The 13,611-nt window shown below is 35.5% G+C and overlaps 1 protein-coding gene across 4 annotated transcripts in view; it reads left to right on the top strand.

The window, feature by feature from the left end:
- Nucleotides 1-13,611, top strand: part of LOC150091098 (mediator of RNA polymerase II transcription subunit 12-like protein) — an 825,386-nt gene that overhangs the window by 251,607 nt on the left and 560,168 nt on the right. For all 4 annotated transcript variants that reach the window (XM_090374287.1, XM_090374270.1, XM_090374279.1 and 1 more), the window contains one exon: nt 13,023-13,315. In XM_090374287.1, the coding sequence (XP_090230413.1) occupies nt 13,023-13,315 (293 nt within the window). The remainder of the gene's footprint in view (nt 1-13,022; nt 13,316-13,611) is intronic.

Here is a 13,611-nt window from a genome sequence, read left to right as displayed (position 1 = left end):
TTGAGGTCAAATGTTTACATACAGCGCAGATGCCTTCCAGTGCCAAAAAATGAAAACGGCAAGTCATGGGATTACTGTATTATTATTATTATTATTATTATTGTTGTTAGCCATATGGTGCAAGGAAGCCTGAAGCTTATGCTGCACCAGACAAAAAAAAACCAAAAAAAAAAAAAAAAAACCGGATTACCTTGAGAGAGAGAGAGAGAGAGAAAAAGAAGGGAATCATCAAGGAAAAGAAGAATGATGATATCCAGCTCAGGACCCTGGGTGTGCCAAGCCCATACTCACCAAATGTGAGCCCCTGGGGTTAAATTAGCATTAGCATTAGTATAGGCATATGCTACAAGAAAGTGAGCTTATGCAGCATTAGACAAAAAAAAAAAAAAAAAAAAAACCACTTCCATTTCACCCCTCCATTCGTTCGGAATACCTGTCCAGCCGAGTCTTAAATTTATTTAGGCTATCAACTTCCACAACAAGCGATGGAAGTCTGTTCCACCAACTAGCTATCCGCTGGCTAAAGGCAAATTTCCACACATCTATCCTACATCTGTCTTTCCTCAATCTGAATTTATGCCCTCTCAGGTGATTATTCTGAGCAAGAGGAAGAATCCCATTGGCATTGAGCATGCTCAAACCATTCAAGGCTTTATACACCTCTATCAGATCACCTCGTGCGGTGCCTAGTCTCCAGACACTGTAATTTGCAAAACTTAAGCCTTTCTTCGTAAGAGCAACTCTTTGTTCCATTCAACTAATCTTGTTGCCCTTCTCTGAACTCGTCCCAGCAGCTCTACATCCTTCTTGAAATGAGGCCTCCAGACCTGTATACAAGGTGTAGCCTGACCACTGCCTTACACAAGGGAATAATCACCTCCTTATCCCTGCTAGAAAAATTCCTGTATATCATTGACAAGACACCATGAGCTACTCTTGCAGCCTGTCTGTGCTGTTCAGAGAACTTCATATCTGCCTGCACAATCACTCACCAGGTCCTTTTCATTCTCTATCACTGTCAGTGTAGTACCACAGAATTGATACGTTGCTCTGGGGTTGCTGGTTCCCATATGTAGTACTTTACATTTGTCAATGTTAAACTTCATTTGCCACCTCTCAGCCCATCTGCTCAACCTTTCCAGATCCTGTTGCAGCAGCATAGCATCAGTAGTGCCCTTAACAACCCTGCCAACCTTTGTATGGTCTGCAAACTTGGACATTAAGCTTGATATACCATCATCAATATCATTTATAAATACAGAAAACAATAATGGACCCAACACTGAACCCTGCGGGACTCCACTAATAACATTAGTTCACGATGAGCAGTGTCCATTGATTACCACTCTCTGTCTTCTCCCACTCAACCCTCCCTTTATCCACAGCAGCAATTCGCCTCCAGTGCCACACTGCTCCAGTTTGCGCAGCAGTCTTCCATGTGCAACCGTATCAAAAGCCTTTCTAAGATCCAAATATATAATATCAAAGTTATTCCCTGCATCCAGTTCTTTTGTGATTGCGTCACAGTATCCAATCAAATTGGTCAGGCAAGACTTTCCCTTAGCAAAACCATGCTGTTTCCGAACTATAACTGAAGTCTTGTCTAGATGATCCTGCAGTGCTTCTTTAACCCGTGCCTCCATTAATTTTCCTGGAACAGAAGTTAAACTCACAGGTCTATAATTACTTGTGTCAGCCTTTGATCCTCCTTTGTGAATTGGGGTCACATTTGCACATCTCCAGTCCATGGGTACCTCCCCTGAGTCCAGCGAAGCTCTCATAATTATGGCTAAGGGTTTGCTTACTTCCTTTGCTGCCTCCTTTAATATAACTGGATAGATCCCATCCACCCCAGGTGCCGCTCTTGTGTTTATCTTCAACAATTTGTCCTCCACTTTACTTGCAGTTATTACGAGATTATCTAGCTTACTGCCAGAGTTGAATACACCGCTGGCATTCCCCTCACTGAATGACTCCTCATGTGTGAATGTCGATGCAAAATATTCATCAACAGTTGAACCAAACCTCAATCTGATTAATCCCCTTCCTTCTAGAGTTTACATAAATAAAGAACTCTTTGCATCCTTTGCCAATGGTCTGCCTTTGCCTGCCTTAACCTCCTTTGTAACTTGGTTACAGATCAGCTTATATATATCATAGGCTTCTGTGTCACATGTTAATTTATGTATGTCCCATGCATTTTTCTTCTCTTCCATATGTCTCATTAGTTCATCTGACATCCATTTAGGCCTAAACCTTGGACAATATTTTTTAGTTGGTATGTAACGCCTAGTAGCTTCCAAGATAAGTTCTATGAATGCTTCCCATTTTGAATTTTCTGTTGGTAACATCATCAGTTGGTCCCACTGTATAGAATTTAAATACTGTCTCAGACCATGTTTTTGTTCACCATTTGTTTATGTTTGCCATTTTGAAAGGGAATTCTGTACTGATATCATGGATTATACTGCTGTGTTACATTCATTTTAAATTTAAAACACTTCACTAAACTGCATACAAAGAAGAAAAGGAGAACAATGACAAACTTGATATAATAAAGAAAATAGAATGGGGCAAAAGTAGGCGTGTATTAATGGCAAAATATAACATTGAATCATCAGCGTTGTATGATATTAAACAATCAAAGCACAATCTTTTAGAATTTACTGCATGTTCAGAACCTAACAATAAGATAGCTGATAGAAAAAGTTTACACAAGCCAAAATTAGGAAACCTAGATAAAGTGCTGCATGAGTGTTCTTTATTAAAATGATCAGGAGATATAGCTATATCAGGGTCAATGATTATTTCCTAAGCAAAAGATTTTAAAGAAAAAATGGGCTTTGATACAACAATTACTTTTACTGATTAACTAAATTTAAGATGACATTTAATTAGAAAATTAGAAATTGTGAGCAAATTGTCTGCTGACACAGAGGCAGCTAAAGAATACAATGTGGCATTTGAGAAGCTTATCAATGACAATAACCTTACAGCTAACCAAATATACAATGCTGATGAAACTGGTCTCTGCCGGAAATATTTGTCACAAAAAAAATCATCGGCAGGTTGCAAAGAAAAAAAAAAGTGCAAGTAGTTTTAAGCAAAATAAAGAATGAGTGATGGTTCTTAAGTGTGCCAATGCATCTGGTCAAAACAGAACTAAACCTTTATTAATTGATAAATACGATTATCCACGAGCCTCAAAGGAGATTGTGTTTGCTGGTAAGGCCCAAAAAAATGCCGGTTTGATAAGAAAATTTTTCAAGATTGGTTCACTCATGAATTCATTCCAGCAGTTCAAAAGAATTTATGTGATATGGGGAAGAGTTCAAATTCTAAACTTGTCTTACTTCTTGATAACTATAAGGCCCATCCTCTTGAATCCAAATTAGTTTCTGATTGCAGAAATATTTTTTCCTGTTATTTACCCTTCACTGTCACTTCTCTCATTCAGCCCATGGATCAAGTAGTTATCCATAGAATATCTTTTACTTTTTTATGTTTATATACTAAAGATTGTTTATGTTTACATATTACAGGATTTTTGTGTTTTTTTTATGTTTACATATTATAGGATGTTTGTTTTTTCGTATGTGCAGTTAATAAAATTGCATTTTTAATATCTCTATTTCTAATTTAGCCTCATTATTTATGCATTAAATATATTAAAAATAAAACTTTCTAGATAACGGAATCTAAAAAATAATGCACTTTCAGTCCCCGAAGGTGGCGTTTTTTAGAAAGTCTACTGTATATATATATATATATATATATATATATATATATATATATATATATATATATACAGGTTGATTTGGAAGGAATAGTAATTATTTTGGGTGGTTATAATATTGATTATTCTGAGTAAAAAAGTTCATATAAACATGTGTCCAGTTCTCAATGGATATGGAGATACTGCTGTTTGAAACTGGCGTGCACAGCTTCCTGAATTAGATGTGACCAAGAAGAAGTTATGACCTGATGCTGTTTGGTGTTAGAAGTGTTGTTAAGAATTCCGCACATTTTCACACATGCTGAATATGCTGATATAGTATTTGTGGTTTTTGTGGTGGAATGCTGTTTGTAGAGAATACCGTCGACGACTTCCTAACCGCAGAATACCAGATTCAAGGGCATTTACTAGTGTTTACACCAAACTGTGTGAGACTGGTACAGTTCCGAACACTCGTATTTCTTCTGAATGTGCAGAAGGGACTGGATGAAAAGTGCAGTATACAAAGAAAAGGTGAATACGAGAGATGAATTGCTCACTCCCATTTTGGATACTGCTGCCCTCATAAAGGAACGCCAAGACGACCTCAGAAGAATGACACGTCATATTACCACAAGAATTGCAAAGTGCATTGAGATTGGCGGTGGGATTTTTGAACCTTTATTTGTGAACTGTAAAAAATTTGTCAATTATTTGTGTTTTGTGTCATTCAAAAAGTCAATAAATACAAACAATATCATTTATCGTTCTTTAATACCTCTCATAATGGCTTTGTGCATGCCAGTTTCAAACAGCTGTATCTCTGTATCCATTGAGAATTGGATACGTTTATATGAACTTTTTTTACTCAGATTAATCAATACTATAACCTCCCAAAATATTTACTATTCCTCCTGAATCACCCTGTATATATATATTATATTATTTGTTTTTAATATGTATTTATATTTATCTGAAATCATATCCATAATTTTTTTTTCTCAAATAAATTAAAATAATAAATTATTTTAATTTATTTGAGATAAAGTAAATTTGATGTAAATGACATCTTAAGCACCTTATGTTAGAAACAAATTTTTATTTACATTTGATCCTGAAATGAAGATGGAGTGAGGACTTAGCATTAGTTGAGGCATGTGATGTTGAGGCTGATTAGTTGCTCGCTGTATAAGCAAGCTTATACAGCATCAGCCAATAAAAAAAAAAAAAAATCCCTTATCTGGTTACTCCAAATGTTTGTCTAGTTCAGCCTTGAATTTATTTAAGCTATCAACTTCCACAACAACAGATGGAAGTTTGTTCCAGCAATCAACCAACTGCTCTGTGACTAAAAGCAAATTTCCGCATGTATTCTTCTACTGTCTTTCCTCAGTTTGAATCTGTGCCCCATCTGTTTGTCATCTGAGCAAGAGGAAGAATCCCATCAGCATTGAGCCTGCTCAATCCATTCAAGGCCTTATACACCTCAATCAGATCGCATCGCAGGTGCCTAGTCTCTAGATGCCGCAACTTGCAGAACTTAAGCATTTCTTCATAAGCACACCCCTTTGTTCCTCTCACCAATCTTGTTGCCCTTCTCTGTACTCATTCTAGCAACTCTACATTCTTCCTAAAATGAAGCTTCCAGATCTGTATGCAGTACTCAGGGTGTGGCCTGACCATTGCCTTATACAAAGGGATAATCACCTCCTTATATCTGCTATCAAAATTCCTATATATCATTGACAAAGCTCCATGACCTGCTCTGGCAGCCCGTCTGCGCTGCTCAGAGAACTTCATATCTGACTGCACAATTACCCCAGGTCTTTTTCATTCTCCACCTACCTGAGTGTAGTACCACACGGTACGTTTCTCTTGGGTTACTGCCAGTGGTGGGATTCAGCCGGTTCGCAGAACCGATACCTAATTTTTTGTTGAGTTCGGCAAACTGGTTGTTAAAATGGCACTTGTGATCAGGGTTCTCTCTAAGATGGCCCCTGAGCAGCTACACAATGTGGAAATCACAAATTTACATTCCTTACTCTTTTTTAACGTTCATCTACGCAACAGCATATTCCAAGTGCCCTTAGTAATGTTCATTCCGTACATAGGTGAAAAAAATTAGATGGAACTATACTTGTAATATTTATTTATTCATTTCATAAAACGCATTATACCTTTGATGAAATACTACATTTTTATTCCCTCGCATTTGTTACTTGAGTAAACAAACATATAATGTAAAGGGAAAAAGTTCCAAACAACCAGGGGGTGACGCACTGTCATTTGTTTCAGCTTTGTGTTACGCCCTAAATTCACATGAGATATTATGAGTGTGTTGGTGCTCCCCAATCAATAAAAACAATAGGAAGCTAGGACACAACAAACCAATAGAAATATAGATTTCAAGGGTTATCTTATCGCCCATTTTAGAAGCCATGGAAGAATGTTCTTCCATGTTGGAATCCTTATGCCAGTGTGCACGTGGTAATTAAGACATTTTTATCATATCTTTCCAGTGACAAACAGGTTTGTCATACACATTATCGTATTTAATCTGCATAGCCTATTTCATTTATTAATTAAGAAAGAAATTTTCATTTAGTCTCGATAAAATGAAGAAAATGTATGTTCTGACTGATGTTTATCAATGGTATAAGCACAGTGCTTTGTTTATAAAATATGATGTGACAACACGTGGACAGAACCAGTAAAAATATTCAGATATATAGGCACATATCTGCTCCTGCTCTATAATATATTAAAATAAAACATTTTTAAAATTTTTTGCAGTAGCCCTTAAAAGGATGAAAACGCAAGAGTTCGACAGATTTTTTTCAATAAGAAACCAAAATCAGAATTGGCCTTGTGATGGTACAAAACAATCACAAGCATAACCACTCCAACTTGAAGAAAGCAGCATGTCAATTATTGAAATAAAAAACGATAACTCCCAAATTGAAAATAATCTTCCCGAATGCTGGATAGTGCAACAATATAACAATTTTAAAGAAAAATATGATGGACTGGTAATTTTTAACAAAAAGTTAGGTTGCGAGTATTGTGCAAAATATGACTTTATAAATGAGAAACGTGTTCATGTGTCAAAAGAATGGAAATGTTTTCAGATTGAGGCATCAGGGAAAAATAAAGAGGTACAACAAGCTTCTCTAAGGAAAAAAATGAATGAATATTTTTCATCAAAAGCTCATAACATTTGTAAAGAGAACTTAAAACAAGGTGGGCAGGATTCAATAGCAAAAGTAATAGATATGATGAATGAAAAATATTTAAGTGCTACTTGTAGAGTATTTAATACAGGTTACAGCCTGGCAAAAAGATGTAAACCATTTTCAGACATAGAAGATGAGATAGAAGTGCAAATTAAAAATGGATTAGATATGGGAATAGGATTACATTCTTGTAAAACTGCTGTAAAAGTAGTTGATTTCATTGCAAAGGAAATTAAAAAAGAAATATTTAATAAAATTATTGAAAATAATCTGAAAATATGTTTGATTATTGACGAAGCTTCAACGATATCCTGCAAACCAGTTATTATACTTTTCTTAAAAGTTGAGGATTCAGTTACATCACCAACAATTTTCGTTGAACTAGTTGAATTGGAAAAACAAGGTACAGAGACAATATGTTCTTCTGTTATGGAAAGTTTAAATAATGTTGGGCTTACTAAGAACTACCTAGAAAAAAATTTAATAGGATTTTGCTCCGATGGTGCCAATGTCATGCTTGGGAGAAAATCTGGAGTGAGCACTAGGATTGCAAAAGAGTTTCCAAACATAATAGTATGGCACTGTTTAAATCATCGCCTCCATCTTGTTTTAGATGATTCGATAAAGGAAATAAAGCAAGTAAATCATTTTAAAATATTTATTGATAAGATATACTATTTTTCATCAATCCAATAAGAACCAAATTGAACTTTCCAAAATATCCGAACAACTTCGAATTGAAATTATAAAGATTGGTAGAGTTTTGGGACCAAGATGGACTGCCTGTAGTTTAAGGTCAACCCTAGCTGTGTTGGCACGCTTATCCACCTCTACATCACTATTTTTATTAAAATAAAAAGTACTTGGGTATGGCTGCCCGTCTTGAAAATATATATTTTATAACTGATTTGGCATTGATGATTGATATTTTAAACGAAATTTCTCTTCTTTCAAATGCACTTCAAGCAAGAAATATAGACATAATAAAGGCTGAAAAATTCGTGAAAAGATCTATTAAAGCATTTCAAATGCTTGGAAAGGAAAGGGTCCATATGAAAAAAAAGTTGATGAATTAATTACTTCAGAAACCTTCAAAAATATAAAATTTGTAGAAAATCATCGATTTGTTGGGCATCCTCGGGAAAGACTTTTAGAAAACATCGTAACGAATTTGAAAAAAAGACTTATGGATTGTGAACATTTAAAAGCAAGTTGTAGCCAATTTCAAGATAGGTATAAATTACAATTTCTCAATTTTTTGGAGCCAGATTACTGGAATATTGAAGAAGTACTAGCTCCATGGAAAGCAATTGAAGAACAATTGCTCCTATTTAATGACAATTTTTAATTACCAAATTGATATTGATTATCGAGATTTCGTGGAAAATGTTTTAAAAAATTCCCAGAATTATGCAATTCCTGAAAGTGTTCAAAGACCTAAAAATATTGTCAGAACAATTGTAAGTTCAGCAGAAGCGGAAAGGGGTTTTTCAAAGATGAACATAATATGTTCAGAGAAGAGAAGTCGCCTAACTAATATATCACACACTATGACTATTAGTCTAATCGGCCTACCTCTAAAGGAATGGGATCTTACCCCTACAGTGAAAAGATGGTTAAGGATAAATCACTCAGCCAATGATGCTTGGATAAAATCGAAGAAAATTGCAAGTGAGGACACCAATCAAGAAGCAATATGAAAATATCTTAAATAACAGTTTTGTTTTTTGTCAGGTATTATTTAATATTTTTTCATTAATATTTTAATACTCTTTCTTATAACATAATATAGTTTTGTGGACCTCTTTTATTGTTCTTATTTAAGTATTAATTGCATGAAATAATAAACTACATTTCGGTATATAGTTTTTTTATACTTAGAACGGTCATTAGCGCAGCGAAATGGTTATTAAATTATTTGAATCCCACCACTGGTTACTGCTACCCATTTGGAGTACTTTGCATTTGTCAATGTAGAACTTCAGTTGCCACTTCTCAGCCCATCTGCCTAAGTTTTATAGATCCTGTTGCAGTAGCATACTGTCTTTACTGTCATTAACAAACCTGTCAACCTTTGTATCACCTGCAAATTTGGACATTAAGCCTGATATATATCTTTATCGATATCATTGATTAATATTATATTGATTAATGTTCTCTTTATTGCTCCTTATAGAGTTTCCCCATTGTTTAAAAGCTGTTTGGAAGTGAAGCTTTGTTTCATGAAGGAACTGATTTCCATAGCATTATTTATCAGATTTGTAGCAGTGGCCATTTGGTGCTGGGCCCATTGATTAATGGGCCCAGCACCAAACCCTGGGGGACTCCGCTAATAACATTAGTCCACGTAGAGTAGTGTCCATTTATTACTGCTCTCTGCCATCTCTCACTCAACTATCCCTTTATTCATTGCAGTAACTTGCCCTTCATGCCCTGCCGCTCCAATTTGTACAGCAGCCTTTCATGTGCAACAGTATCAAAAGCTTTCCTCAAATCCAAGTATATGATATAAAAATTATTTTTTGCATCCAGTTCCTTTTTGACTACATCGTAGTATCCAATCAAATTGATCACACAAGACTTCCCCTTAACAAACCCATGCTGTCTGAGCTATTACTGCTGCCTTCTCTAGGTGATTAAGGGTTTGCTTACTTTCCTTGCTGCCTCCTTCCTTATAACTGGATAGATTCCATCTGTGCTAGGTGCCTTTTTTATGTTTAACTTCAACAATTTCTCCACTTTGCTCTAGTCAGTTCCCTGTTAGAGTTTGATATACTTCTGGCCTTCCCCTCCTTGAAAAACTCCTCTTGTGTTGAATGTAGATGCTAGATACTCATTCAGTTTATCAGCTATTTGAGCAGGATCATCAATATTTGAATCATTCCCTTCCTTCTAGAGTTTACATAAGTAAAGAACTCTTTACTGTTTTTCTTTGCGTCCTTTGCCAAAGATTTCTCGTAATCTACCTTCGCCTGCTTAACCTCCTTTGTGACTTGATTACAGACTTATATCTTATATATGCCACAGGCTTCTGTGTCGCCTGATAATTTATATCCATCCCATGCATTTTTTTTTCTCTGCCACAAGCCTCGTTAATTCATCCAACATCCATTTAGGCCCAAACCTTAAATAGTATTTCTTAGTTGGTATGAAAAGCCTAGTTGCTTCCAAGATTAACATCGTTAGTTTATCCCACTGTATAAAATTTAAAACTGTCTGAGACAACCGTAGTCACCTTTATGTAAACAAAAACCCTCCCTTTTACCCTTGATGGTAGTTACATCTTTTCCCACATCAGTACACTGTGATTTCTGTCACCTAGTGGTTCCTTTATCTGCAAATTCTTAATGCATGAATAATCACTGCTGAAAATCAGATCAAGGGTATTACTGTCTCTCGAACATGTTGCTGTAGAAAACAATTCTCCAATAAATCCACAAAAGTCTTGCAAGCATACGAGTGACCAACCCACAAGTTCCAGTCAATATCTGGAAAGTTAAAATCCCCCGTTACAAGGCATTCTGATTGACTGGCCCATTCTATTTCTCTGCACAACTACTGTTCATTGTACTCAATAGTTCATCTCCCAGTACTGAGATTGTACTCAGTAGTTCTTTGGACTCTTTTCTTTTCTCCAACACTACCATCTTAGGGTGTTGTCAGGATCATCGTCCAAAAGTTGATTTGCATGTGTGGTTTATTGCTTTTGTGATTTTTTGGAGGCTACTTCATTTGGTTGAGGCTCTTCTACATCTACTTTCTTCATCTTTTTTGAAGAAGGCATGATAAGTTGATTGAGTAGCCCTGTTTGGAATATCTCTTTATTGTTCCTTATAAGGTTTCCTCATTGTTTAAAAGTTGTTTGGAAGTGAAGCTTTGTTTCATGAAGGAACTGATTTCCATAGCATTATTTATCAGATTTGTAGCAGTGGCCATTAATTTGTTTACATCTGCTAGGGTTATCTTAATTTTTGGCAAATACATACACTTACTTACTTCTTTATCACCGGATGATGCAGTCAGGTATTGTAGTTACCTGACTGCAATTTTACATCTGCCACATGAAAACATGTGGCAGATGTAAAAATTCTGCAGGAAAAAAAATTAAAATCCTGAAATCAAATGATTTCAGAATTTTCCTTTATGAGATCGCATGTGACCTCTTTCTCTTCAAATTTTCCTCCATGCTGCATTAAGGGTGGATTTTTGGTTTCATTTGCATGCCTGTGGCTGCACCTGTGAGAAGCAGTGTGAGCACTGCTGGTTAAACTCAAAAATTAAAATCTTTCAAATTTCTTTTCTTATTTAAATTTATTTTTCATATTGATTTAATTAAATTATAATTATAATAAAGCATTCTCATGTCAGGTCAAACACCTGACCTGAAAATGAGAATGCTTTGCATGTGATCAGTACTCCCTAAGATGTATATAGTATTGTATAATTCTTTATTAATGAATACTTTTTTAAATATATATATATTTTTTTTCGTCAAATACAGACTGCTCAGAGTTACAAGGTGTTATCATTTAATTTGCAGACTGGTGCAAGATCTTATCTTAATTATCTCAATCTCAGTGGATTTCTCCTTCTAAAAATACTTTCCCTTGAACTATACACACTTTCACCACCGTTTTACCCATGCATTAAATGCTTCTTGCAAGCCATTTTTTGATAGATTGCAAAGTGCCTCCATTGTGGTGCTGTGAGCATCATTGTCAGATGCAAAATACTTGCCTTTCAAATCTTTCTTCAGATATGGAAACAAGAAGAAATCACATGGGACTAAGTCTGCTGAATAGGCAGGATGTAGTAGTATCTTGGCACCTATGGCAACGATCACTGCCTGCACAATATTAGCTTTATGGGACTTGGCATTTTATTGATGGAGCAAACCACTGCACACCTAAAAGTTCTTGATGTTTCTCACAAATGGCCCAGTGAAGTTTGACTCTAAAAACCTCAGAATATGCGTCCTTATTCATAGTTGTTCCATGAGGCACAAAATGTGTAACAAGAATGCCTTTTATGTCAAAAATCACAAGGACCATTTGTTTGTCAGCCGAACGAGAAGCTTGAAATAGGTCTTGGTGAATTAGAATACTTCGAATCACTCGACTGTTGCTTTGTCTTTAGATCATAGTAAAAAATCCAAGTTTCATCACAAATCACTATTCGATTTAAGAAGTTTTGATCCTGTTTTTCAAAACAATAAATTATTTTTTTGCACAAGTCTACTCCTTGCCATTTTTGTTATAGAGTCAAATTGTGTGGAATCCAGCCGGCATAGATTTGTGTCGTTATTAGATGATCTTTCACAATATTGCGAGCACTACTGCATGAAATGGATATTCTAAAAGTTAATTCACGAAGTGTAATTTGTTCGTCTTCATCCAAGATTTCCTGAGCTTTTGTGATTTGCTCAGGAGTTGTTAAGGAGAAAGGCTGACCAACTCTTGGGTCATCTGCAACAGACTCATGGCCTCCACTGAATCGTTTGTGCCATTTAAATTTGGCCATCCTACCAAGATGCTCATTACCATACGCTTCATTCATCTCTTTTAACTATTTCCGATGCATTTAAGTCCCATCTGACACAGTAATGAATTGCATATTGCCGTTCAGTTTGTATATCCAACATGATACTTGCTTCAAAATGACACGTGGCTAAAAAAACTCTCTTTACTCAACACTAACTCGGCAAATATTGGCATGCCCACACAGTCTGCTCAGTAGCAATCAGGGAGAGCACACCTAGCGACAGCTATGGAACATTTGCATGGTAAACATAAAATCTTGCACCAGTCCGTGAATTAAATGATCACCTCTTGTATTTTATTTATAAACAAAACAATCAAAATGCATTATCTAAGTCCTATGCTTCATATAAGAACTGGAGAATTGAAAAACTGTTGACCTTCATTTTGTTATTTATCATTGAATCACAAATAGCAACAGATAATCCTCTGACCTTCTAATCAACGTTCCCATCCCAAAATTAATTACATAATGCAGAGATGCAGTAATTGTTATTTTTAAATTAGCTAAATGAAAGTTTTTATTTTGTTTTGTAGGTGCAACTATCCAGCGAGTTTTAAATGCCCTTGATGCTTTAGATCGTCACAGTTTTGATAAGGTGGATTCCAACAATTCTGTGGATACTTTGTATGGGAAAATATTCCCATCATCCCTTAATAAAGACAAAACATCTAATGGATTAAACGGTACGAATGAAATTTTTGCTCAGGAGGAGCCTATTATACGGTTGCTGTGTGAATGGGCTGTTTCTGTTAAGCGTAGTGGTGAACATCGTGCACTCATCGTTGCAAAACTATTAGAGAAGAGACAGAATGATTTATCTACTGAGGTGAGCTTGTGGCTAGCTTTGCTGTTTGTTAAACTATATTGATTTTAGTTTAATATTTTGATTATTTATTTCTTAGATTAAAATTCTGTGAGTTCATCCTTTGCTTGTCTGTTTAGCATTGAAAAGCAGTTGCTGAAAGCAGATGTCAGCAAAATGTGTGCATTTTCATATATACTTTGATAACCTAGTACTGTTTATGCTTAGTGATATTAAGGACTTCATAACTTTTAGAAAACTAGGGATTCAGCAAAATGGTACTTTGCTGAATCCTTTTAAGAACTAACTCCAAAAAATTT

This window comes from Mastigoproctus giganteus, chromosome 1, assembly GCF_048544385.1.
Source record: "Mastigoproctus giganteus isolate SK-2022 chromosome 1, ASM4854438v1, whole genome shotgun sequence".
Lineage (NCBI taxonomy): Eukaryota > Metazoa > Arthropoda > Arachnida > Uropygi > Thelyphonidae > Mastigoproctus > Mastigoproctus giganteus.
Note: the sequence above shows the minus strand (reverse complement) of the source record. Positions and strands in the feature narration are given on the sequence as shown.